This window comes from Pararge aegeria, chromosome 21 (genome assembly GCF_905163445.1).
Source record: "Pararge aegeria chromosome 21, ilParAegt1.1, whole genome shotgun sequence".
Taxonomy (NCBI): domain Eukaryota; kingdom Metazoa; phylum Arthropoda; class Insecta; order Lepidoptera; family Nymphalidae; genus Pararge; species Pararge aegeria.
The window spans coordinates 16,500,946-16,528,257 of NC_053200.1; the positions used below are offsets into that span (position 1 = coordinate 16,500,946).

At 40.1% G+C, this 27,312-nt stretch overlaps 4 protein-coding genes across 4 annotated transcripts; 1 reads left to right on the forward strand and 3 right to left on the reverse strand.

Annotated features, from left to right (window-relative positions):
- Window positions 1-1,449: 1,449 nt before the first annotated feature.
- Window positions 1,450-3,847, reverse strand: LOC120633059 (pachytene checkpoint protein 2 homolog). Its single transcript, XM_039903144.1, has one exon. It carries the CDS (start codon window positions 3,433-3,435, stop codon window positions 2,131-2,133), a length of 1,305 nt encoding a protein of 434 aa, XP_039759078.1. The 5' UTR covers window positions 3,436-3,847; the 3' UTR covers window positions 1,450-2,130.
- Window positions 3,848-6,682: 2,835 nt separating this feature from the next.
- On the reverse strand, window positions 6,683-10,514 carry LOC120633278 (guanine nucleotide-binding protein subunit beta-5). The gene is made up of 3 exons (XM_039903456.1): window positions 10,230-10,514; window positions 8,801-8,937; window positions 6,683-8,159 (listed from the first exon to the last, which is right to left on the reverse strand). The coding sequence occupies exons 1-3, from the start codon at window positions 10,348-10,350 to the stop codon at window positions 7,356-7,358; spliced, it is 1,062 nt and encodes a 353-aa protein (XP_039759390.1). The 5' UTR covers window positions 10,351-10,514; the 3' UTR covers window positions 6,683-7,355.
- Window positions 10,515-10,909: 395 nt separating this feature from the next.
- On the forward strand, window positions 10,910-24,225 carry LOC120633311 (basigin). Its single transcript, XM_039903500.1, has 4 exons — window positions 10,910-11,172; window positions 17,941-18,097; window positions 22,740-23,339; window positions 23,406-24,225. The coding sequence occupies exons 1-4, from the start codon at window positions 11,100-11,102 to the stop codon at window positions 23,416-23,418; spliced, it is 843 nt and encodes a 280-aa protein (XP_039759434.1). The 5' UTR covers window positions 10,910-11,099; the 3' UTR covers window positions 23,419-24,225.
- A 1,179-nt stretch (window positions 24,226-25,404) lies between these two features.
- LOC120633483 lies at window positions 25,405-27,209 on the reverse strand. The gene is made up of 2 exons (XM_039903693.1): window positions 27,163-27,209; window positions 25,405-25,853 (listed from the first exon to the last, which is right to left on the reverse strand). The coding sequence occupies exon 2, from the start codon at window positions 25,798-25,800 to the stop codon at window positions 25,405-25,407; it is 396 nt and encodes a 131-aa protein (XP_039759627.1). The 5' UTR covers window positions 25,801-25,853; window positions 27,163-27,209.
- Window positions 27,210-27,312: the final 103 nt, after the last annotated feature.

The window sequence follows — 27,312 nt, forward strand, 5'->3', positions numbered from 1 at the left end:
GTGTAGAAGCAAAAGATTGAAAAAATTATAAATTAGACCACACAGATACTCCTGCTTTTCGCAGAGAACAGCAAATCTATATCTAGATCGTCAGCAAACAACAGGCGTGTCGACTGAAAAACCACCTCCGGTAGGTCGTTAACCGTTAAAATAAATTGGAGGGCTCCTAAGTTCCTGCCCTGACTGACGCCCGATCTAGTGAAGTAAGGCTCCGACCGATGTCCATATTCTATCTCGTTGATAGCTGGCGTAGATGGTCAGCTATCTTTGTGTTCTACTATAATAATGACAACGTAATAACCCAGTATTCTACGTAAAATAATAGTAGGTTCATTTAAAATAAATTTACATATTATAAAACAAAGTCCCCCGCCGCTTATGTGTCTGATTTCAGTGTATTTTATTATGATTTTCTGTAAATTGGCTGCAATATAACGATGTTTGTTAAAGATGTCATACCGACTAGGTGCTTAACTGGTGTACGCCGCAAAAATGATTCGTAATGCATAAAAATAATGCACTACATGTTTAAAGTAAACATTATTACCTACAAGAGGCTATATGTCTAACTTTAAGTCACAATAACCGTTATGTTACAATTTGTCAATCAAAACACGGGTACAATCTAAAGATGGGGACATACCTATCATGATTTAATCCTTATCCAAATAAAGAGTCTTATAATTAAAATTGAGCATGTACCTGCAAGTTCCTGTTTAAATTATTCAAACTGTACCTATCACTAAGAAATGCTATAAGCAAGAAAAATGCCGCTCGTCCGCGTATTATATACTTTGGAAATAAAACTGGACCCGGTAGGTGGCGCTGCAATTTGGTTTTTGGTATTTTAAGATATTAAAACCGATAATAATTGATTTTATGCGAACGAAATTGCGCGGGTCAGCTAGTCTACAATAATATCGTATTTTTGCCTAGGCTTAGGCAAAAATAAACTTATACTCTCACGCGCCTGACAGCTATTGATGACACACAAGTGTTTTGTGTTACCTAATTTACAACAGTTGAATTCAAGTTACAATTAGCAAATATTTAAGTTATAATTAAAATAATTACATGTAAAAATATGTCTTTTTTTTTTTAATAATCTAAACAATATTGGATCCAGCTTGATGGGATACTACTAACTTTATAGTAAAGATTGCACAGCAGATAGCAATGCCTGTTGCTTGCACACTTAAGAAGCTTGTGTCCAAAGGTTTCTATTAAATGTAATTAACTCATTGTAGTTGGCTAATAGTAGCTTACTAGGATTCCATAATTTTATAATAATTTTTACCAGTAGAGCTTGATGACTATGCTCTTCGTAATATATCCTTTATTGCTACAAGAGAACCAGCTAGATATATTGTAGTCTCAGTGAACGAAAACGTTGTTTTCTTTGTGTGGTCTATTATGGGACTAGATTATAGGCAACATAAAAAAATTAAATATGTGTGGCCATTTATACATTTAGATATATAATCTAAAAATCATTTTCTACAGCTAAGTTGGTTCACTCATTCATAAACAAATGACCAAGAGAACACATTTTCAGCACATATATACTTATACTAATATTATAAAGAGGTAACATTGTAAGTCCGTTGATTTGTGACACTGTTGGGGTAATCTCTAAATCTACTGAACCTATTTAAAAAATTCTTACACCATTATGAAGCCACATTATTTGTGAGTGTCGGCTATATATTTACCTGAAACTGAAAAGGTAGTTGGATTTCCAAAGTAAGTCTGAGAAAAACGGTTCAACGAATGCTGCCTTAACAATGAGATATATGATAGAAAAGTTGTAGAGTCGAAAAAAAGTCTGCAATAGCATATGTACAACTATTGTTTAAGTAACAAAAAGAAGTTTTTCATATTTAAAAAATTATTAAAACCAGGTAATATTATAAATTCTTATCAAATTACTGTATATTATTATTTTTACAAGTAGACTTAACAAACTAGACATAAATTCTATTTTCAACCTTTCAACTTCCGACCGAACAGTATCAGGTTCCAAGCAGTCAATTATAAAAATTGTTGCAATGTAACTGAGAATTAAAATGAACATTGCGATATTCAGAGTCCATCCTTAAATGTTTCTATAAAATATCACTGTGGATAGTATCAATCATCGGAAACAAAGTCACTGTAGTGTTCGGAGCCGTCGGTGGGAGCGGCGGCGGCGGCGCGCACCGCGGCCGCGTCGTCCACGTGCTGGCGCAGCGCGGCCTCCAGCGCGTCCGCGAAGAGCGCCGCGTCCGGCCGCGCGCCCCGCGCTCCGTGCAGCGCCACCGCCAGGAACGGCAGGCGCCGCAGCGCGCGCCCCGACAGACGCGCCGCCGCCGCCGCGCGCGCCACGCGCCACAACCGCGCGCCCACCGGCCCCGCGCTCGCGCTAGCCGGACCCGCGCCCGAGCCCGGCGCCAGCGGCGGCGGCGCGGCGCCCGCGCGCAACACTCCGCGCGCCGCCAGCTCGTTGCAGCAGCCACGCAGGATGCTGTAGGCGGCGCGCGCCGACGGCGGGCCCACCAGGCGCTTCACGTCGGCGCGATCCACAAAGGCCACGTCTATGGCGCCCGTTACGTTGGACGTGGCCAGCACTAGCACGTTGGGCAGGCGCCGCAGCCGGTCCAGCTGCGCGAGCACGGCGTTGACGGCGCGCAGCGCGTCCGACGGCTCCAGACCACCCAACGCGGCGCGGCGGGCGGCCGCCAGCGACTCTACCTCGTCCACCAGCACCACGGCCAGCAGACGCCGGTCGTCCGCCAGCTCGGCGATTCGCGCGAACACGCGCGCTACCAGCTTGCCGCTCTCGGAGAACCACTTTGAGAACAGGCCGTGCGCGTTGATCTCGAGTAGGCGCGTGCGCGGAAAGCGCGCGGCCAGGCGCACGGACAGCTTCTGCGCCAGGGCGCGGCACAGGCTGGTCTTGCCGGTGCCCGTGGGCCCGTGGAACAACGCCACGCGGTTCACGCCAACCGCGTTGGGGTCCACGCCGCGCGCCGCAAACTCGAAGGCGGCCTCGGCGTAGCGCAGCGCATCACGCTTGAGGTGCGAGTCATACAGCAGGCTCTCCCACAGGCCGTGGAAGTCCTCGTGCGGCAGCGCCCACACCGTGGCGGCCGGCAGCGGCTCGCCCGCGTCTGCCAGGCAGTCGCTCTCGGCGGCCAGCGAGTCCAGGCGGAACACATGCAGCTCGAGCGCCGCCTCGGCCGCGGCCAGCTCGGCCTCATGTTCCGCGTCGCAGAAGCTGATGCACTGCACGTGATCGTTGATTTCCCCGGCGTCTTCGAGTTCCTTGGATAGCGTCACACCCGGCGTTATAGAAGCAAAATTTGCCAAATAGGAATGAACTAATTCTTTTATAAAGTCCTTATTTGCGCGGCTAGATCTCTTTTGCACGATTTCAACGTGGAGAGGAACGCTCATGATGATTATCGAGTTTATAATATTCTACAAATATCATCTAACTTGTAAAAAATAATACAACTTTTAAAACTAATATAAATTTTAATACAAAAATTCGTTTATTTCGACACTGCTTTGAATTATGATAGTTGACACTTGACATTTTCTTTTTTTTTTGAAAGGCAAAGATCATTTACTATACAGCCTGTTTTGAATACTTACTATATTTCTTTACTTCCCCTACTCGTTGTAGTCTTACAAATTTTGACTTCTTACTTTTAATGTGTAAGCGGACTATGAACTTGTGTTTAAAAGTTATAATTCACTTACCGGCTCTGGTTTCTAGTATTTTTGCTCATAAGGTGCGAGGATTTGTTTTTGAATGCAAAACTAAGAAATATATAAACACTACGTTGTTTCTTATTTTTTCATTTTCTTAGAATTTTTTCTTCGATTTCTCTTTAATATTAATTAGATTTCAATTCTTGTTCATGGCTTTCGATTTAATCCTTAATGTATAAAATATCCACATAAACCAAATGACACATGTAATTTGGTTTATGTTGATATTTTATCCCTGGCGTTCTTCTGACGCAATTATAAAAATAACCATGAATTGTAAGTTCATTTTTCATGTTGAATAAAACTATTTACCTACTGTTGGTCCCACGTCTTCATCAACGGCTCAACTTTTCCTTTGCCTTCCTTTAAGTCGTTTACTATAGTTATTTATTTATACAATACGTAGTGTTTTATTTCCTAGAAAATGTTCTTTCACTTGGAAACTTATGTACGTGTTAGGAAATTACAGCATTTTATCTATGATCAATCCGATGATTATATTAAATAAATCAACAAACCAGAGTTTGTATATTCAGTGTTTCGAAAATAGAACAATGTCCTTTACTAGACTACCAAGAAAAGTATATGATCTATGGCAAATACGCGAGTTTGCCAAAATCGTTTGGCGGGAAAGTAAATTTAGCAAGGATTTTAATTAATTAATTGAAGGGAGATTAAGTAAAGTAAGGTAAGAGAATCATGTTCATGACCGTGTTACAAATTGGGAATAGATGATCATTCATTAATAATGGACCAAGGTAATTAACGAAATATTGTTGTGGCGGAACAAGAGTCGTATATACTGGTGATGGAGTTGTTTAAAGTTGCATAAGATAATTATATCTCTAATATATATATATATATAGTATTATTTTATACAGATAGTATATCTAGCAGAGATAGCTCTATCCAACCAACATGTTCCGAAAGTCCTGGTGTTATAAGTGATTAGAAGTTGAAGTTGATGTTTGACCTATCTTTTGTCTTGTACCTAAGAGCCTAGCGTTATAACATATGAAAATGTTGTAATTGTGTTTATAATATGTATAATAAGAGATAATAAGTGATTTTTTTTGTTTTGACTTCTTGTTGTTGTTTTGTTTGATATTAGAAGAGAAGACTGGTTATTTCATTTGTTATTTGACTGATACATCCGTCACAGATACGTCAAAAAATGTGTAACGCATTAAAGTCAAAGATGGCCGCCGAGCCAAATTGTCAATTTACCAATATGGGCGACATTTTCAACGTGTACCGGGTGGCCTAGAACACATTTTTAATTTGTAAAGTTTCGTACCCTCGCACACAAGGTTCCATATAATCGTAGAATCCTTACCTATACCCTACGTGTGCGAGTCATACTTGCACTTAATCAGTTTTCATCATTTGTTGAAATATCGACAATTTTAAGACATACCTAAAAATTGTGCAAACTTCATCTTTGTACCTATTGCAGTTCATAATATGTGACATACGGACGGACACGAAACGCACTTTCATTAATTTTTGTTAAAACGGCAAGAGATAAAAAAAATTAAACCCTCTACCTTTTACAGTTCATGAGCTACAGCCCGTTGACAGACGGACGAACTCGACTCGCACTTGACTACTACTTTTCATTATATTTTATTAAAGCTATAATAGATTATTGATATACATGCGATTTGGAAATTTCTACCAACTTTAGGGTTCATGAGATACAGCTCGAAGACAGTCTGACGAACGTACGGCTGCGGAGTTATAGTCAATAAATAACTAATTTTAATCAAAATACTTTAATATGGCCAAGTATTCATGGCAAAATTTTCCTTTCATCATCAGATTCTGAGTCTAAAAAACTATTTTAAAGATATTGCAACTTCAAAGACACAATAATAAAATGGCAAATATAAAAAACTATGATACGTAAAAATAATATTTATTATAAAGTATCAAAGGTTGGTTTCCTAATTTTAATGCAACTGGTGCGTGAGTGAGTACCGCATATATGTTTTGATACCTATCTATTTCGAAAACTCATCCTTAAGATTTTTCGCAAATTAACTAGGTATGTGTTTGAGTGGGTTCCTATAGTCCATATTATTAAATGAAAGTGGACCCGGCAGGTGACGCTGCAATTAGGTTATTTGTAGGGTTAGGTTTTTTTAAGATATAAAAACAGGTTATAACCGATTTGGTGCAGGTTACAAGATTTCTTACTTATTTTTTATTTATACTCTTATTTGCTCACCAGTTAGTTAGAAACAAAAGAAGTATAGAAAAACAAACACAAGCAGAATTCAAAATGCAGCCATATCGCTTAGAACCACCTTAGGATTAGGAAAACAAGAGGAACAGAAGTAGGCAGTGCATAAGAAAAAAAATTACATAAAAATAACTACATACTAATACTTGACCGTAAGTCTTGGTGAAGTCCATCAATACGCACTGGGCCGGCATGGTGGACTACAGCCTATGTAATAATTATTACATTATGTATTATTTTATTTTATATATATATATATATCATACCATAAATGATAAACATAAATAACCGTATAAACTATAATACGTCGTTGTTATTGTAGTAATCGGTAGTACACCATAGTGACTTTTAACAGTTTGTTTAATATAGCTCGTGATTTAGACCGCCGTATGTCTATTGGGAGCGCATTCCACAGTTCAATGCGTGCACTGTACACAATCTTTGATCGGATTGCACTCCCGGAAATGTAAACTTCTCTTTAAGGTAAGGAGCTGTTTTAATGAAATAAAACACAGTACAGGAACAAAAGTACATGCAAATGCTGGCGACGGCGAATAGGGAGCCACTCGACTTTTTGTCGAAATTCGGAAACGTGGTCATATTTGCATAGGCCATATATTACCCAAACAGCAAGATTTAGGTTTTTTTTTCTCAATTAGTTTTTTTGAGGAAATAAAAAAAAGTTGTTAAATTAGTTTATTGGTAATAGCATAATTGGGGATAACACATTCAAATTTGACTACCAGCAACATTTCATTATTTGCTTTTAACAGATAGTTCATCATACAGCAAGTGGCTGGAGACTCAATGGTAGCACATCTGTCGATTAGCATTTGTAATGAAATTTGGCGTCGCTTTGCTTTACCAAATTTAGTATGATAATTTTGGTAGCTCACAATAGGGGCACGGTAGTTTGTCAATCGCTAATGAATATTTACGAGAGACATCGAATAAATAGATACGAAACATACTATTTTGTTTCTTTTTTGAACAAATTATTTCCATCTATGAGTTTTTCCATGCTACAGACTGGCAATCATATAACTTCATCGGCATCCTATCACTTCACCGATTGACGTCTAATGCTGGACATACTAATCTCAAATAGACTAACGTCTGGGATGGCTTTGAGGTGTAGTTAGTTATGTTGTTAGAATGTAACCCAACAATGAAGTACGACATTATGTGTATAATATTCTACCTAAAATTAGGGAATCTTTGCCAAAATGATCATCTAAATTTGACAATGCAGCACACGTTTATATCTTTAGACGTACGCACTTATTTTAAACATAGTTTAAATGGAATACATCTTCTATTCCGTACTCGGAAGGTATTGCGGGAATATACACTACTAGGCCCACACGCGCAGCGTGGTGTCCCACGACGCCGTGGCCACGGCCGTGCCGTCGGGCGACAGCTGCACGCGCGCCACGCGGTGCTCGTGCGGCGTGAGCGCGCAGGCGCGCGTGGCCCGCAGCGCGTCCCAGGCGCAGGCCGAGTGGTCGGCGTAGCCCGCGAACAGCAGGCGGCCGCTCAGCGACCACTCCACCGAGCCCACGCCGAACAGCAGGCTGGCGCGGCCGAAGCGCGCCACCTCGCGGTCGGCGCGCAGGTCGAACAGGCGGCAGGCCGCGTCGTCGCAGCCCGAGGCCAGCGCGTCGCCGGCCGGGTGGAAGCGCACGGCCGTCACGTCGCTGAGGTGCGCGTCGAAGGCCTGCACGGGCTGCCCCGAGCGCATGTCCCACAGCAGCACGGCGCGGTCGCAGCCGCCCGACACGAAGGTGTCGCCCAGGTCGGTGGGCGCCAGGTCCAGCGCCAGCACGTCGGCCGCGTGCGCCTGGAAGCTCTGCAGCAGCTGGCCCGACTCCACGTCCCACAGCGCGCACGAGCCGTCGCCGCTGGCCGTGACCAGCTGGCGGTCGGAGTTGGGGAACAGGCACGCCGACACGTACGACGTGTGCGTGGCCACGGTGCGCTTGCGCGCCGCCGGCTCGTCGTCGCCCAGCGGGAACACGGTCACCTTGTTGTCCAGGCCGCCGGCCGCCAGCGCGTTGCCCGACGGCGCGTAGGCGCAGGCCATCACCCACGTGCTGGCCATGGCGATGGTGAGCTCCTTGGTGTTCGAGAACGCGTCCCAGATGATCAGCTTCCCGTCCTGCAACAGTGCCGTCCCCACGTCCACTTCAATATTCCTTTTAAATTTTGCTACAATTTTCCAAAATACAATTGATATTATTGTGTATGGTCAATACAGAGGTGTGCATTCAATTCAGTCCATTACACGAATTGAAATTGTTTCTTGTGACATGCTAAGGTGAGTTCAAACATTCATTGGCAAACAAAAGGTAAACTTCACTTTTTTTGGAAATAAATAGCTCATTAACTTTAACAAACTTACGCTAGACTTGTGTACTTCTCAAAGACTGTATAGGAGACAATTCAATAGATTGGTATACTAGTTAAACAACTTGTTGGAAAATGGTTGGTTATTATCATTAAAATAACTTATCAGGTGCTATAAAAAGACACCAGAATGTACTGAAACACTGGAGTGCTGTGTGGAGAAATTTCATCCTACCAATTATTAATTGAAATTTCAAAATGAAGTTGATGATGAGTTGATGTTGTTTGTCACTTTGCACAACAAAAACTTAGGTTGCACTCATTCAGGACTAGGAATCCCACTGGCTGTGGTGGTGACGTGTCAATACGTGTCATTGATGCTACTGCACCCATGGCCTTTCACTGTACACTTAAAATAGAGTGAAAACTGCAATAAAAGTGCATTCTACTAACCTGAGAAGAAGACACAAGATGGCGTTTATCAGGAGACCAGTCACAACAGAGGACCTTTGACTGGTGACCTTTAAGCACTCGGCGCATTTTCAGGTTGGGGATATTGAGGGGCTCCAGCCGCTCCGCCACACTGCTCACTGTTTTAAAGATAAAATAGAAGAGGTATTACTGACCTATAAAATGTTCATAAATTATCAAAAAATATTGAAAATATTGAGTGCACAAACCTGAATAATTTTTAAGGTAATCCATACTAATATTATGAATGCAAAAGTGTGCTTGTTTGCTAAGATGGGGTGTTAGCACCTTATCTTAGCAACTGGATTTTTAATATAAAAGTTTTTTTTAGAGTAACATAGGCTACTTTTTAGATCCTTAAAAAACATAGGGCATTCAAAAAATCTCTGTCACCAACAATTCTCAAGCTCGAATAATTATCATTTGGATTATTACACCCTTTATCATCCTCCTTCACATCCCAAAAAATCAAATTATTATTCAACACAGGTAAAACCGAAAGGCACAGTGTGTTACTGTAAAATTAAACAGATTATTAACATATAGCTGCCGCGGCTTTGTTTCAGAATAAGATGTATGGTACATATCAATAAATGAATTTTTGTATTCGAAAAATATAAATAGGGATATACATGCACAGCTAAATAAGTTAGTTATTTATTTAATTGAAGTAATATGAACAAGACTGCAGAACTTTGTTAGCTTTTACAGGTTAGGTATTCACAGGTTTTTAGTCCAAAGTATAAATAAAAAAGAAAGAACAGCTATTTTGCCTAATAAGTTACATTTAAAATAAATCTTACTTTGGCAGCTAAAAGCTTACTACGTTTGGTTGAATCACTGATACCTAAACTGAGTAAAAACTCGTACTATAGATATGAGTGCTTCCAAACCTACGCTACCTAGGCTATCACCGCTATTTTATTACATTAAGGCAGGTATATTTTGCTAACCATGTTGGTATACCACTTATAAACATGGGCAAGATTTCGGTTATTACTAACAGATTTTAAACGAGAGAATATAGGTAATTTACTATAGGTAGAAGGTACTTCAAAATCAATTAAACAAAGAATACAGAGCCCCGTTAACTATCGAGAAATTAATATCAGGATGTTAATAATAGTTACATTTACTTATGTCAATATTCAAACTTAAATTGTAATAAGCGACTGTCTATTTAAATTTAAACTGTTAACCTAAATGTCTATTTAGATAAAATAAAGCTAGCAAAATGACCGCCATAAAATTTATTGCTGCTTATGTGTAAAATCTAATGCGGAAAGTCTGTCCAAGTGTCATCTAATCCAAGTGTCTGCAGGGTGTTTCATAATTAAAGAAGCAAACGATTTATATAATTGAGCCGTCTTAATCTGTAACAAACTCCTTGCGCGCCTGCAGGGGCACTCACGCGTGACGTCGTTCAGCTTCTGGCGCTCCTCTTCCAGGCGCTGCTTGAGCGCCTCCGCCTCGCGCAGCAGCGCCTCCAGGGTCTCCTCGGGGCTCGCGGCCACCGCCGTGTCAGCCGCCATGCTTCGTTTTTCCTTTACCACATTATAGGAGACCACCGACACTCATGCAAACTCTTACGCTACAACTATTCAATAACATCTTCAGAAACAATGTTTGCACAAAAATTTGATATCCGAATACCGAATCACAGACCCACTATACAGACCATAAAGTAACAAAATCGCAGATTAATGTAATGACTATGGTCTGCACAGATTAATAAGTTGGATATCTGTGCAGACCGATAGGTACATGGTTTTACCCTGTTTCATAGTTTTTAAGACTAAAGGACCATGGTCAGACATAAACCGTCGACTCAACAATCAAATATATGAAACTGCAATTTATAACCTAACTTTTCTATATTTCGTAATATTTTTAGATTCAGACTTTTATATTGCTTGGCTAAGTACGATAGGAACATATGAAATCTCAGTAAATCAAAGGAGAAACGGCTCCACTTCTTCCGTAGTCATTGGTAATGCGGTAATAATCACAGAATTCAGAACACTCTGAATGGAAATAAATAAAAAAAAACAACTAGAAACGGTCGAGATAATCTGTGGAGATGATCTTTAGTCTGTGGCTGGAACCATATATGTAACGAATCTAGTTCAGCTGCGCCATATTGCTCATCGACCGTCTTGGATCAGGTGGTGTAGTGAATTTAAGGCAGTATTTGGTAGTTTCAATTTAGTCCTCAGTTGTGTCTTCAAAGTTGTTCGAGTTGCAATCGATAGCGAAGTCTGGAGCTAGCTCCACCTTCATCATGGCCCGAGCCGCTTTCTGTCTGTCGATTGCGTTTCTATTTTTAGCAAGTGTAATTCCGTCAGAAGCTCAAAGTAAGTAAATTTTCACTATAATTATATTTATTTTTGCTCTTTGTAATTATAGAAGATGGCCATTACCAGTTCAGGTAGTTGTTTTGGGCAGCGATTACTGCATGCTCGTGGTATGATAGTAGGCAGTGTTCTAGAATAACTTTACAAGATTGTTAAGTGTGGGGCAGCGACGGTGAGCTGCACTGCGGCTGAGGTGAGGTCACGATTACGACTCTGCACCTAACCGAGTGTCGGCGAGCAAACAAATAAGCAGACTTTAGTAAACATTTCAATAATACCGAAGTCATATTTTATGATTTGCTCAGTTATAAATATGGTAACGAAGGAGAGCAATACATTTCTTCCTTTGTTCATTCTTCCTAAATAAACAAAGAACAACTTTTAAAACATTAATCTATAAAATTGCAGTTAATGTGAAATATCTTTCCACAGACCTCAAAAACTACACAGATGTTGTCTTCATTAGAAACGTTTTAGTTTTCTAGTCTTTTGTTTGTGATGGTTTAAGCCTGAGTTTAGAATGCTGATTGGCTAAAGAGGGGCATGTCCTTTTAAGTATTGCTGACTTTCCTGGTTCCTGAATCCACATATACTGCATTACAGTTGTGATTAATATGTTAGCAGTATTATTTTAACATTTTTAATATTTTGTGTTTTAAAATTGTTATTTTTGTTTTGGGAACTTCAAGGTTTTAATATTAAACAATCATTTTGAAATAATACTGCTTGCTATGGTGTTAAGCCAACCAACAATAATTTTACACAAATGTCAGTCACAGGTGTGTTTATACTTTAATAATATCAGGAGCTGGAGAGTTGTCAAGCGCCACTCAAATCATTCTTAATAGCAGTAACTTTGTAAGAGCAATGTTTTGTCCCACAGTGAGTGTGTAACTGATGTGGCTCTTTTTGACCAAACATATCACTTGATATATTTTCTACCCAACTTCCTAAAGGAGGAGGAGGAGGTTGTGAATCAAACATTTGTTTTAAAACAAGATGAATATCATTTTTGCTTGGGATAGCAAAATATGGTTTGTTTGTAAAGGATTATTGGTAATTTCTATAAAACTGCTTTTAAGAGAGCTGTTAGATTATCATTAATTGATATCAAATAACCTAATAAGTAGTTTTATTTATCTTTATAAGTGATAAGTAATCAAAATTTAAATAGGTAATTAAGTACTTAATATGAATTACACATTTAAATTTTCATATACTTTAGTTCAGTTCAACAATTTCTCAAGAAAGAAAATTAAATGTGGGTAATTATTATGTCAAAACTGCTAATAATTTTAACTAGAAATCAAATCTGAAACCTTTTGCTTGGAAGAATCCAGAAATTTATTTTAATTTATAAATGGGCTTGAATGTTCTAGTATGCTGTGCATAGTTTTTTTTTCCACAAAAGCAACCACATAAAAGACATGTTAGAAAACAATTCCAATAAATAAAATATGAGACAAATTCTTCTATTGTCAGTCAGTTTTCAATACTAAAATGAAACATACAAATTGTCACTGGAATATTATTTATGGTACTATTATTATAATTATTATGTTGGAAATGCAACACTTACAAAGATTTTGCCTCAGATAATATTTATTACTCGATAGAAAGAAAATGTGTGAATCAGGTTCTAAGGATTTGAGTTGATTTGACTATTTTAATGGAATAAGAAAAATCCTTGTTGTATGCTCCTATATCCTTATTCTTGTGGGGTTTGGGGGATAAAATATATTGTTAGTAAATTAAATAATTTTAATAAAATAAAATAAAATAAAGTAGTGGTAAAATAATTTCATAAAAAAAAGAAGGTGGAGTCCCTTCATCTCTGTTTACCATACACCTGTTATAAGGGATAGCAGGATTTTTATAAAATGATTAAAAAATTATTTTGCCATTCTCATTATTCATCCATGTATATTATAAACAATGCATTGTTGTCCCTGACCTCTGTAGCCAATATGGGGCACAGTGGGATTTTTAGATTGGTTAAAAATTCATCATCTTTCATTACCATGGTTTATCCCTTCGAAAAGGACAGTAACTTTAGGGAGTGCTTACATAGGATTTTCTTTTAGAAAAGTATCATAATGTTTATACTGTCCCATTATGACTAACTTTACAGCCATGAAATAGTTTTAAAATTGCCTAGGTGCAAGTTCATTAATAGGTAAAGAAACTTTCACCTTACATTTAGATTCACATGAGTACATACTTACTGACTAGAAGTTACACCCATTCTCCTTGTTGGCAGCAGGATTATACGTTGACCTCTTATTAATAAATTATGAAAGTAGTTTATCGTGGCAAGAAAAAAAAAGTAAACCATTATACCTATGTGTGCGTGTACAGAGTTCGTTTAGTAAATAATATAAAAAAAAAACTCATGAAAACAAATTCAAAAATTTAAATTCAAAATTCATTTATTTCAAGTAGGCCTAATATAAGCACTTTTGAAACGTCAAGTCTGTCTGTTTGTAGTGATTCTACCACCGGTTCGGAAGGCAGATTCTACCGAGAAGAAGCCGGCAAGAAACTCAGCAGTTGCTCTTTTCCAACATCAACAATTTACATTTTGTATTTTAACATTCATTTTTCTATCTTGTGAGAGCTGAAAGCGGAGCCGGATGCTTCCAAGCAATAAAAAACTTACTGTTTATTTCTATTCACAGCGCCAACAAAATATAAAAACCTTCAATTTTAATGTACCTACAATATTTTTGACGCAAATAAAGTATAAATACTGTAACAATACCAAATTCTGTAACTTTACTATATTACTAGCTGCGTCCCGCGGTTTCACCCGCGTAATTTTAGTTTCCGTGGGAGTGTCGGGAATAAAGACTGCACTAACAAAGTTTCATCGCCATCTGTTAATAAATAAAGATAATAACATAAATTGTACTACGAGAAAACATACATCGCTTACGTAGCTTGTTCTATGGGTACTAGATGACTGATAAATATTTATTATGATTAATATAATACATAACTAGTCGCGCCGTGTAAATAATAATCAGTAACAATGTTCACGTTCGCAATATTGCGGTTCAAATAGCGTTCCGTTAAACCGTCCAAGTGGCATACTGTCACTACTAGGGAACTCGGACCGGTTAGTATTTGGGATACGTTACTTTCAAACTACGAAAGTATTGTATGTAATGCGGTGTTAGGAAAGAAAACATGAGATAATTTAGCGCAGTAAGTCTGACGCTATCTCACACGGTGTTGAGATAGCGTGTATCTAATGCCGCCAGATAAGGCAATCAGTTTTATTTGTTCACTGTTTTGAGTCCTTGTTAATGTTACGACTGCATGTATTGTCAATTGGGTGTTGGGGTTTTCACTTGTTATGCGTCGGAACATCCATACACATGTTTATTATGTTACTGTTGTCCGTGTGGTTGTCCTTCTCGACGTCGTTTTGCTGTATTATTTTCTTGGAATTGGCAAGATCAGCTTCCATACAGATATAGATATCTGTTTCAGTTCGTACAGACTTGTTTTACCGCTTTGGATAAATTTCCAAAAAATCGTGCCATTACTTAATAATAATAGCATTGGTTCAGTTATTCACTTTTTCCTTCTATATACAGTGAAGATAAAGTGAAGAATATCATATTATCATAGAATCTTTTTTCGTGTGTTTAAATAATTTAAAAACTTATTTAAACCAATTTCTACGTTCAGCCACTCGTACCGTAGCTCGTCCGTCGGGCGGGACGAAACCTTCTGTAGTTGTAAGAAGGTAGCTTTGAAAATAATATCGGCCACCGCGAGAAGCTCTCCGCGTCGTCGCACTCGAGTAACGCGCCGGGCGCCGCGGCTGACGAGCTTGTGCGCAGAGACGGCGGCGCCGGGCGAGGAGAGCGTGGTGACGGTGGCGCTGGGCGCGCCGCTGGCCGTGGAGTGCCGCCTGCGCGCCGAGCAGCGCGCCGCGTGGCTGCGCGACGGCGCCGCGCCGCCGCCAGACCTGCGCGCCGCGCCCGAGGAGCCGCGCGCGCCCGGCCTCACGGCGCGCCTGCGCACGCCGCACGCGCGCGCCGCGCACGCCGGCCTCTACACGTGCGCGCCCGACCGGCGCCACCGCGTGCGCGTCGTGGTGCTGCCCGAGCCCGGTACCGCGCCCGGCGGCCCCGTATGTAGTAGCGCTTGCGAGCCGGCGCCGCCCGCCGACGGCCGACACCGCCGATGCTGTTGACCGAGTGCACTTTTTTCTATAAGCTCATCTATAGTTTTGTGTTTGCTACGATTATTGTAATGATACATAGAGCGCTCGCTCCGCGGGCTGCGGCACCGCTGTCGTCTCAAGGGCTCGCATTAATAAACATGAACCGCTCGAACGTTTGTCTCGCGACCGTTAATTGGATAGTGCGGTGTCCTCCTTTGCCGATACTTGGAAACCGATCTAGGTCGATCGATCAAAGGGAGACAATTGATTAAACTTGTAGACGTTTTATTACTCAATACTCACGATGCATATTGTACTGTTGTAGTATTCCGTAGGCGAATGGTAGAAAGAGTGATCATAGTGCGCGCGTGTACACAAATATATTCACTTATGGTATACGATGGCGACACTCGCTCTGAAACTACACGTGATCAAAGTAGAAATAGGCTAGGCTAGAGTGTCGGACCTATCTCGAGCAGGTCGCGGAGTGGAATTCGTTACGAGAGACCAGCCCGGCAGTGGACGCACATCGGCGGGCGCCAGAACAGGAGTCACGTGACGGGCACGTGGCATGTTCACGAGAACAATTTATTAGAACAATATATAGCTAGAATACGGGAAGAAGCCTGCGAAAAGCGGACAGAAATATACGTAAAAATTGTATTCACATACTTTATATGGGATGTTGCCATGGAGTTTAAATTGTTCATACATCTATATATATTTATACTTATATTGACAGTCAGTTTCTTCCTACCGACTAGGTGTCCGAGTGTGTTCTATGATTTGACTACTGTAGATATGCGCATGGCTATTGGCATGTAGATGTTAATTCATCTTACTTTATTGTGAATAACGTTACATAACCGCTATTCTTCTTAGTAAAGTAATTACTCATTGGCGCTTTACCAAAGATGCAGTATGAGAGTGAAACTTACCCGATTTTTTAAAATTTACTTTTGTTTCGACATTTTTGACGTCCGCGGTGGTAATATTTGAAGGTCGGATTAAGCAAGTGTTTCCTAAGTCCGTAATTCATAAATAAAAATAAGATTTTTTTGTTTGAAATCCGCTAGAAATAAAAGAAATCTGTATTATACCATCACCACACTGCATATGCTAGAATATTTATATTTAGCGACATAATTATAAATATTCTAGCTGAACCAAGAAATTCTCAACATTTATATTTATCATTAGTATGTGAAGTTTTTTTTAGTTTTACAATTACGTAATTAGCTATAAACCTCTCGTCCCAAAATTGTGTTGCATTGTATAAATTCTTGTATATTTTGCAGATTATAGTAGAGATGTAGTTTATAGAAATGTCCTGCGGTTCACTTGAACTCGCTCTGTATTGGTATTTCTTGAGGTCTAGTATTTTGTAAGCATTGAGTATTTATTTGGATCGCTTTGTAACAAAGTTCCCGTAACTTGCGCATCCTTAGTGGATAGCCGTGATTCCTTTAAGGAAGGGTCCACGCTGCAGTGACGCCTGTATCCATACCATCCCATTCGTTGTTGCCGCGGTGCCTCCTAAGTCCTACGCCACGCCGTTTATCATATCAAAGCTGTTTGCATATTTATGCAATTTTGGGCTATTAATAACATAAAAATCTTTAAAGTCGGTGTGGTATCGGAGCGAAAAGTGCGTTGGGATAGTACATAGTAGTTAATTTCAGCGCGCCGCAAGACCTGTGCGGTATAAAGATTGAAGAACTTTTAAATTGAATAAAGTTGTCCTCTTTATATTTTATAGCAGTTCGTTAACAGGACCTAGCCTTCTCATCGTGATCCCATTATGCTAGCGATTTAGTAGATACATTTGTAAGAAACAAAGCGTGCGCGCGCAGTCACAATCCTTGCCTAGTTGCGGTCATGCAATCTCAAAAACATCAAACCTAATCTAGTTAAAGAATTAACCAATTTTCTGAATGCAGTCGTTTTTTGAAGTAGTGGCCATCGCCATAGCGGTTTAGCTTCTTAAAAAGCAAAAATCAATTTTAGCATTAAACTTGTAACAGTTAACTGTTGGATTTATAAAATTGTATGAAATGTAAAGAAAATGCCACAGTGCGGGGTCATGGCGGAATTAGCAAATTATAAATCACCAATTTTATAAATACCTGCTAACACATAGTGATGCGTTCGGGACGGTCGGCCGCCCACTGAGCCGCCCTGGCGGCGGCTCAGCGCTGTCGGCGCTGCAGCGTGGACCGTTCGCAACTCCCGGCGCGTACCGTACGGCCACGGGACGATAATTACTGGAAAATAGTCCCAATGTTCCTGTCATCTAACCTTGTTGAAGTGAGCGATAACTGCAACGACGGGACAATTTTTAAATAATATATTTAAATCCAAGCGTTTCCGTTAATGGGGACGAGGTTAACGGGGACGCTGGGATTACATGGTCGACGGTGGCGCCGCGCGGTGCCACGACTTGCACGCTCGTAATTGTGGACTCGGTTTCGAAAAACGAACGTCTTTTTGAAATGGGCCTTTGAGTGGCTAACAAATACGAGCGTACAAATAGTAGAGCGGTAGCTAGTGGAGCGCGCCCCGCGGCCGGCGCTGACTCGTGCTCGTTGCAGACACGGAGGCGGCCGCGCCCACCGAGCCCGCCACGGCCGCCGCGCCCGCCGCGTCCGCCGAGGCAGCCGCCGACGCGCCCGAGCTGCTGTTCGACGTGCGCGGCAACATCACGCTGCTGTGCCCGCTCGTCAGCGACAAGAACCTCGACTACGAGTGGTGAGTAGCGCTCCGACCGGTCGCTCGCTCATTGCGCTCTGTCACACCGCGCTAATCATCATTGAATGCTCCCGCGCCGTGCCAAGGAGTCTTACTCGTTATAAAATAAAGTAAGGTCAAAAAGCTCAAATCTTAAACAATTTAATAGTTGTGTTTTTTATCAAACTGGAAGAGGTAACCGTAACTTCTAGGTTTTTTGATACGACTTTGAGAAACATTGATTTGGCCTTTTGTACACTTTTTTTTTACGCCTCGCAAAGCGTTAAGAAAGATTCAAAACCATAGAACTGTCTCAACTCGAGAACTCAACTGAAGACGAAGACCTCTCTAGTAGTGGAAAGATGTTTGCCGCTGGAGCGGTGCCGGTGGTGGAGCCATAGCTCCTCCGTTAAACCGCGCGCGCGACACCGGGCTTAAGACAATGTGATCAATATATGACTGTAATCTCACAAATACCATGCGAGTGGCGTCGCGGGGAAGTTACGAGTCCATGCGGCGCGTTTGCCGTTGCCGTGCAGATGTTTTTTGTATCGAGGGTGTGATTTGATGTTATCATGTTTTAACAGATAACAATTGAGACTGTAAAATAAGTAATCGCGTTTAGGTTTGAGTTAACGTAAATAAATTCGCGTTTTAGTTGTTTGATAAATGGAGTGCCGCAGTTGATAAGGGGCGCGGTAATGAGCCAGTTCCGTGTTTAATTTAATAGCGTGACGTCACCGCCGAGGCAACCAGCTACCTGTTGCGGCATTTACTATAGAAACAGAGATATTTTTGCCTTTCTGAGAATCTAGTCTGATATTCCTGATTTCCCCGCACTTATTCTCGTAATGACGGTTTCTACATAATATTGTTTTCGTTACCTAACGCAACTACGATTAAAATTTTTATTATAATATTTAAAATAATAGTTATTTGTTTATTTGTTGTTACTTATTTAGTAATAAATATTGTTTTATATATATTTATTTAAGTAATGAAATATTTATTTCAAGAGTAAATTGGTATTGGTTTTGTGCGCCATTAGTTGCCTGGAAGAAATTGCTTTGAAGCGATAGGGCCGCGAAATTGTAGGTGTACGTTGTTTTGTTATTTTTCTTTTTTTTTATGTACTTTTTGTGTTGTGCAATAAAAGTATATAATATTCATTCATTCAAATCACTTATGCGCCCATTCTCGTCTTATTTAACACTATACTTGTTAGATTGTAGTGATTTAGCCGTAAATTCTTAAAAGGTACTGTTAGTGGATTAAGTGTGTACTATCAAAACGCAAGAAGTATACGAGGTAAACTAGAAAGTCTTTACTTGAACAGCATGTCGTGCGAGTACGATATAATAGTTATAACGGAAACTTGGCTAAACAGTGGTGTATTTGATGCTGAAATATTAAATGATAATTATAATATTTTCCGGAGGGATAGATGCAGTTCTAGTAGTTCAAAGAAAGAGGGTGGGGGGATTTTAATTGCGGTCTTAAAGAAATTTAGTTCCTCTCGTAATAGTTGTTGGGAGAGTGAATGTGAGGACCTCTGGGTCACGGTTTCGACCGGCAATGCTTCTCATGCATTTCACATTTGCGCCGTTTATCTGCCTCCTCCCCCAATTTTCTGTAAGCTCGATCAAATGCTGTCATCTATAAGCGAAGCTATATACAGAACGAATAGCGATGTTCTCCTCCTCGGAGATTTTAATCTCGGTTTCATAAACTGGGCTGAAGCTAAATCAAACTTAGATATAACTTTTACCCAGCCAACTTATATTAACTCCAATTTAGGGCATCTTCTCACAGATTTTATCAACCTACATAATTTTAAGCAATATAGCAGCATTGTCAACAAAGACAATAAAATCTTAGATTTAATTTTATGCAATGGGGCATTACAAGCTAGAGTATGCTCTGCAGATGTTTCGCTAAGCAAAATTGACCCGTATCATCCTCCATTGCTTTCTGTTGTAAATTTTCACAAAGATCAATTCCTTAGTCCAAATAAAATTAAAAAGCTGAATTTTTACCGAGCTGACTATATAATTATAAACGAACTGTTGAGGGGCATAAATTGGGATACAATTTTTGATGACACTGATACTGTTAATCAAATGGTAGATACATTCTATGACGTAGTTAAGGGGCTTATACTTAAACACGTACCTAAAACAGCAGCCAGGCGAAGTTGTTATCGTTCTTGGTATACTTTTAACCTAATTAGGTTAATAAAGGAGAAGGAGACTTACCGTCTTAAATACAAGAAAAACAAATGCCCGCTGGCCAAACTTGATTTTCAAGAAGCTAGAAAATTGTGTCACAAGCTAATAGATCGTTGCTACGCTAATTACAAAAAAAGCATTGAAGATCATATTTGTAAAAATAACATGAAGATACTGTGGTCATTTTTAAAATCAAAAAGGAAATGCCAGGGAACGATTCCAAATGTTATGACATTTAACGGCAAAAAAATATCATCTCCTTCAACGATTTGTGGCGCTTTCGCTGAACATTTTTCGGCCGTTTACACACAGCCTGTCTATACTGATGATAGAGCAAGAACAAGTGCTGCCCTCACAACAATCTCATGCCCAGTCACAAATAAAAATTCCTTACTTACAATATCTTTGGGTCTCAAGGCAGTAGAAAAAGCCTTGAAGAAATTGGATAAGAATAAAGGAGCAGGTCCTGATGAATTACCAGCCATTTTCATTAAAAATTGCGCCGCAACTCTGGCTTATCCACTTTACCTTATTTTTAATCGCTCTCTTGTCACTGGGATATTTCCAGACAAATGGAAATTTGCTAATGTTGTACCAATTCCTAAAAGTGGGCAAGCGGATGATATACTTAATTATAGACCAATTTCCCTGTTATCTCATGTAAGCAAAGTCTTCGAATCTTTAATATGTCCGTATCTTTCGTTTCAATTGCAGTCCATCCTAATTGCTCAACAACATGGTTTTCGAAATAAAATGTCAACAGTATCAAATTTGACTGAATACACGACTCAAATAATAGATAACATTGATAAGGGATATCAAGTCGATGCTATTTATATGGACGTAAGTAAGGCATTCGATCGGGTCGACCATATGATTTTAATATCCAAATTGTATGATGCTGGTATTCAGGGAACTTTGCTCTCTTGGCTCTCATCTTATTTGTCGTGCAGGCAGCAGAAGGTTGTAGTTTGTGGCTACGAATCAGATCCGTTCAGGGTTCCATCTGGCGTCCCACATGGGTCCCACCTTGGCCCTATGTTGTTTTTAGTGTATATTAACGATGTGTGCGATAACATTAAATCTTCCAATTTCACCTTGTTTGCTGATGATTTGAAAATTTTTAAAGCTATAAAAACTCCTTTGCTATAAAGACTCTGATTCTCTTCAAAATGACTTAAATAGCATATCAAACTGGTCTGTTAAAAATAAATTGCCTCTTAATATTAAAAAATGCCAACATATTAAATTTACAAAAAAACGCATGCCTCTTCAAACTTCTTAGTATCTTAATAATCTGTTGCTTGACGAGGTGTATACTGTTAGAGACCTAGGTGTTATTTTGGATAAAAAATTGTCATTCAATACACACATAAATCAATTAATCAGTAAATGCTACAAATTACTGGGGTTTGTTTGGCGAAATTGTAAAACATTCAATTCTTGTCTGGCTCTCAAAACCGTCTACTTTGCATTAATTCGGGGTCTCTTAGAGTATTGCTCCAGCATTTGGAATCCACTATATAAGGATCCTATTCTAAGGATTGAAAGAATCCAAAAACGTTTTCTGTTCTTGTTGTCAGTTCATCAAAAAAAACAATTCGTTTTAACCTCATATAGCGAAAGATTAAACTTCTTTAAATTAACTTCATTAGAAAGTCGTCGTTGGGTATCCGATCAAGTATTTCTCTACAAAATTTTAAATAATAAAATCAACAGTCCAAATATTTTGACCAAAATTAAATTTACTGTTCCGCGTAAAAATGCGCGCCTCGGTAACTTCAAACCGTTCGTTGGCAAGTTGTATAGAACTAATTTGGGCGCTCACAGTATCCTGGCTAGGATTTGCCGAGAGCACAACAAGCTATTCCAAGCTACTCGTGCCGACATCCACTCATGTTCTCTTCAGCAATACAAAACAATTCTGCAACAACTTATTAGTACAGCTAGTAGATAATTGCCTCGTACATTTCTGTTTTGTTTTAATTTCAGTTATGTTTTTGTTTCCTGTTTTTTTTAACTTCATCTTACAGTGTTTCCTTCGTTACAACAGTAATATTATTGTAAACTTGCGAACCCGCACTTGTGTGTTTGTTTTTTCAGATACGCATGCCGGTTTGCCAGTAATTGGGTTTACACTACAACTTTATGTTTCTCAATTTTGTAGTCCCTAAGCTTGTTTCAGTGTATAATCTGTTGGTGAACCTAATAAATAAATAAATAAATTGCACTTTATAGCTTTGCCACATCCAGTATTGTGTATTGTGCAGTATCGATTGTACACTTGTTATCACAAGTAAAGCGCACTTCGCTTCGCGTTCGTGAAATAAAAATGCAGTAAAAAATATTGTTTCTTACTTAACTATTGTCGGTATTTCTTTTTGTATTCCGTATATCTTTAAAAAAAATGCTACAAAACGAGCGGCGCGTTGCAGGCGCAAGAACGGCACGGAGCTGTCGCAGGTGTGGGAGCTGGCGGGCCGCTACTCGCTGGAGCGCGGCGGCGCCGAGTTCCACGTGGCGCGCGCGCTGGAGGACGACTTCGGCACGTACGCGTGCGCGCTGGCGGGCGAGTCGCGGCGCTGGGCCGTGCGCGGCCGCCCGCACGTGAAGCTGCCCGCCAACGCCAACGTGGTGGAGGGGCAGAAGCTGAAGCTCACGTGCAAGGTGGTGGGCAAGCCGCACCCGCGCGTGAGCTGGTCCTACTCCAACAGCAGCGACGGCGAGTTCGCGCCGCTGGGCGACGGCGCGGCGCTGGGCGACGGCGCGGCGCTGGCCGACAGCGAGGCGGGCGTGCCCGACGGCGTGCTGCTGCTGGCGGCGGCGGCGCGGCGCCACGCCGGCCGCTACCGCTGCAGCGCGCCCGCCGCGCCCGCGCCCGCCACGGCCACGCTGCGCGTCAAGGACATGTACGCCGCGCTCTGGCCCTTCCTCGGCATCTGCGCCGAGGTGCTGGTGCTGTGCGCCGCCATCCTGCTGTACGAGCGCCGCCGCACCAAGCCCGACCTCGACGACTCCGACGACAACCACGACCAGTGAGTGCCCGCCCCGCCCCGCCCCGCGCCACCCGCCCGCGCCACTCACCCGCGCTTGTGTTGCAGGAAGAAGTCGTAGGCGCCGCCGCCGCCGCCGCGCCGCCGGGCCGTCGCGCTCGTCGGCTCGAATTGCACCGCAACACAATTCTTTCGTAGTATAGCAACTTTATGTATATATTCTTTACTTTAACCTCGTTTCATTGTTTTCTCCCGCTTATATGTATTGTGAATCGCGCGCGAACCGCTATCGGGAGCCGCATGTTAGCGTAGTACTTAAGTGTTAATATTATAACATAACCACTTTAAATATAATATCGATTGTAAAAACTATTATTTGTAACATAACTAAAATACCTGATGCTGTAATATTTCAAGTCGAGGCGTCCTTTCCGTTGTTCGAGAGCGCGGCGCGCGGGCGAGCGCATGCGTCGCCACCACTTTCAGTATCCTCAGCACGAGATGACGCTACGGGTTAGCTTTTGATATCAAAGCCTAACGCTCCTAGTGAGTTCGTTCAGCCAGGTTCGATTCCTGCGACAGATGTGTTTTCACCATCGAATTAACAAGAACGGGCATCGCGTTGCAGCTGCCGAGCGGTCTCGTCTCGTCTCGGAACACTCTGTCTCAGTGAAGATGCATTTTCGGCACCTGACCCCACCTGGCGCATCATTACCCTCCATTTGCGAATTTGTTTCTGGTGCCGTCTGCACAGCGCAAGCTGAGAAGGTCGACGAAGCCTATTTTTCCAAATGTAATAAAATCCTATTTCCCAGTTCGCTAGTGTTACATTTCCGAGTGTAACACTAGCGAACTTCGTCTTCGCCTTCCATTTTGTGACATGTGTTTATAAATTGATTTAACTGATCAATAAATTATTATACTGTTACGTATTATTATTTAATGTCCTATTGCCGCTGTACAACTGATTAAAATGACAGGTGGTAGAAGTTTAAAAGGTCATTCTGTTCTCTTATACCTAATTATGAGAAGAAGTAATTGTTTATAAAGGGAAGTAAAACAAACAACCAGTTTAATTACGAGTCGTTGAAACGTACTTTCTAAGAAACAACGAGTTGGTATATTACATTTACATTAAACCTAGTTGCTAGAAGCTGTAATAAGCACTATTGTGACCAAATAATAATAACTAATAAATAATAAATATTTAAGAGCCTGTCCAGATGAGGCGTTTCAATTTATATTGCGTCCAGATATCACGTGTTACGCGCGTTCCTACGCTGGGAGGCATTCAGTTATAAACATGGACTCGGACACAGCGGTTGTGTTGTGGCTTGCATACTGTCGATGGAAACGTCGTAAACGAAGAGAAAGTCGACGATTTAACGTGCATCCAATTCTACGTGACAGAATGACGCATAGTATGTTCATAACATTATATCCAAAGCTCAGAGAACACAGCGAAAAATTTTTCAACTACTTTCGAATGTCAATAACATCTTTTGATGATTTACTGGAAATTATTCAAGAAGATTTAACTCCATGTCAAAATTATGTGGTACGGGATACTGTTTCTGCAGAAGAAAAACTCGTGATTACTTTAAGGTAAGTGATAATTTTGATTGTTTTATTATAAAATGTATGAATAATAGTTTTGTAATTTAGAGGTACTTAATACTTTTAATTATTTTAATATCAACCTAACTTTTGTACTTTTGACGTAAGAAAGAATCAATTTAACAAAAAATTATGAATCATTAAAAAACATTCTAACAAACTAGTAGGTTATTTAACCTTAATTAATTATTGTATAGCTCCATTAATTCAGATTCTTGCGAATCTTGTGTAGATGCCGGTGATGGTGTTGTTGGAAGAGTGTTTTGGGCGAGAGTATTCCGTGGCGTAGTGAAATAACCTCGATTATAAGTTGCAGGGGACAACGAAGATGTTAAAGATTCTGTTGTGTTATATCCTGTTTCTTCAAAATAATCTCTCTGTCCACGTTGTGTTAGCCCTACTTGGTAATGATATTGTGTAGAAGGTTGGTAGGCAGATCGAACAGCTGAAGGTTTATCATACATGGTTTGTTGAGCTTGAAGCACTTTCATTAATTCAATTTTTGTTTGAAGTCTGTTTCCTCTGGTATTTTAATAAGCTCCTTGTGTAATGACATGCAGAATAATTTGTCATCATCTGACTCCATTTGGTTTGATGTCTGTGGCTGATTTCTAGATGTTAAATTTTTGTTTATGATGGCGAGAAATTCTTCATCAGCTGCGTTCAGCTTTTTTTTCTTTTTCACCTGACTAAGCGGAGGTCTCATTACATCTTCCCCATCGCCAGAAAATTCTTGTTCTTCAGCTGTTACAGACGTGGTGTTGATATTGCTTTCAGTAGCTTTATTCCGTGTCGATCGTTCGAGGAACATCAAACGTTCAAAATAAATATATTTGGCTTTGCTGGAGGCTCCTGATCCAGACGGTGTGGTTTTCATCTTCTTCATTTCTCTAACAAAGCCATCACGCAATCCTTTCCACTTCTTTTGCAATGAAATGCCTGAAATCAATAATAAACGTATTGAAATGGTCAAAAGAAATATTTATGTTTGTATATGTATAATTTTTTGTATCTACAAAATAAATAGAAAAATACAATTACAAATAGTGCTATTTAAAGGGTGACCGGTAATTCAACCTATTCCTTGAAGGAGGTTAAACTAGGGATCATTTGCCACAAATTAACCCATATCTCCCAGTTGATAAAGGTTAATTTGTGGCAAATGATCCCTATTTTAACCTTCTTCAAGGAATAGGTCAAATTACTGGTCACTCTGTATGCAGACATGCATATAAATACATGAATATAAATAAATAATGTACATATTATAAGAATTTAATGGACAATATTTAATAATATTAACTTTTTTTCAGATATTTGGCCACAGGATGTTATTTTGCGGACCTGCATTATGCCTACAGACTAGGAAAGTCTACAGTTATCGGAATAGTACAGAAAACCTGTTACGTTATGTGGCAAAAACTACAAAATATAGTAATGAGAGAACCCACGAAGGCTGAATGGGAAGAGATTTCAAAACAGTTTCAAAAATATGCAAATTTCCCAAATTGCATCGGTGCCATCGACGGCAAGCATATCCGTATTATAAAACCCAACGATTCTGGGTCTCTTTTTTATAACTATAAAAATTATTTTTCGACTGTTTTACTGGCTGTATGCGATGCAAATTATTGTTTTATTTCAGTAGACATCGGCGCATATGGAAAAAGTAACGACTCCTCAATTTTTAAAGACTCAGTTTTGTATAAAAAACTTGTCGAGAAAACTTTAGATATTCCAGATCCAAAGCCAATATCGCAAACAGATTCAACTCCCTTACCCCATGTGATAGTAGGAGATGAAGCGTTCAGTCTGTCTGAAAACATTATGCGCCCTTATTGCGGTAAATCTCTAACAATCAAGAAAAAAATATTCAACTACCGCTTATCCAGAGCCCGGCGTTACATTGAATGTTGCTTTGGTATCTTGGTAAATAAATGGAGAGTTTTTCATAGACCGTTGAATGTAGACTTAGAGTTTGCAGAAAACATAATTAAAGCTTGTTGTGTTCTTCATAATTACGTCAGGTTAAGGGATGGTTATAGGTATGACCACACTCTGTACGAAACATCTTTGAATAGTTTGAACACTGAGGTAGTAAGGCCTAATGCAAGATCGCGAAATACAAGAGACAAATTCGCGGATTATTTTGTTAACGAAGGCAAACTCCCTTGGCAAGATAAAATGCTATAGTAAAATTAATGTTATCTAAGAAATAATATTATTAAATAAACTATCGTTTACTTACCTAAAGCTTTTTTCTTTTCTTGGGAATCGCCAGGTTCACAAAAAATTTCGACTATTTCTTCCCAGTGTTCCTACGTTTTATTACTCTATTGGAATAGTCTGAAGATTCCATATCCCATATGGCTACTCTTTTTTCAATTTCGTCTATAAA

Excerpts from the sequence above, each read along its gene's own strand:
- LOC120633483 (XM_039903693.1), bottom strand. The coding sequence starts at position 25,800 with ATGAAGAAGATGAAAACCACACCGTCTGGATCAGGAGCCTCCAGCAAA.
- LOC120633278 (XM_039903456.1), bottom strand. The coding sequence starts at position 10,350 with ATGGCGGCTGACACGGCGGTGGCCGCGAGCCCCGAGGAGACCCTGGAG. Across the intron at positions 8,938-10,229 it reads GAAGCTGAACGACGTCACGC|TGAGCAGTGTGGCGGAGCGG; the intron begins GTGAGTGCCCCT and ends TCTTTAAAACAG. Across the intron at positions 8,160-8,800 it reads ATCTTGTGTCTTCTTCTCAG|GACGGGAAGCTGATCATCTG; the intron begins GTTAGTAGAATG and ends GCACTGTTGCAG.
- LOC120633059 (XM_039903144.1), bottom strand. The coding sequence starts at position 3,435 with ATGAGCGTTCCTCTCCACGTTGAAATCGTGCAAAAGAGATCTAGCCGC.
- LOC120633311 (XM_039903500.1), top strand. The coding sequence starts at position 11,100 with ATGGCCCGAGCCGCTTTCTGTCTGTCGATTGCGTTTCTATTTTTAGCA. Across the intron at positions 11,173-17,940 it reads AATTCCGTCAGAAGCTCAAA|ACACGGAGGCGGCCGCGCCC; the intron begins GTAAGTAAATTT and ends TGCTCGTTGCAG. Across the intron at positions 18,098-22,739 it reads AAGAACCTCGACTACGAGTG|GCGCAAGAACGGCACGGAGC; the intron begins GTGAGTAGCGCT and ends GGCGCGTTGCAG.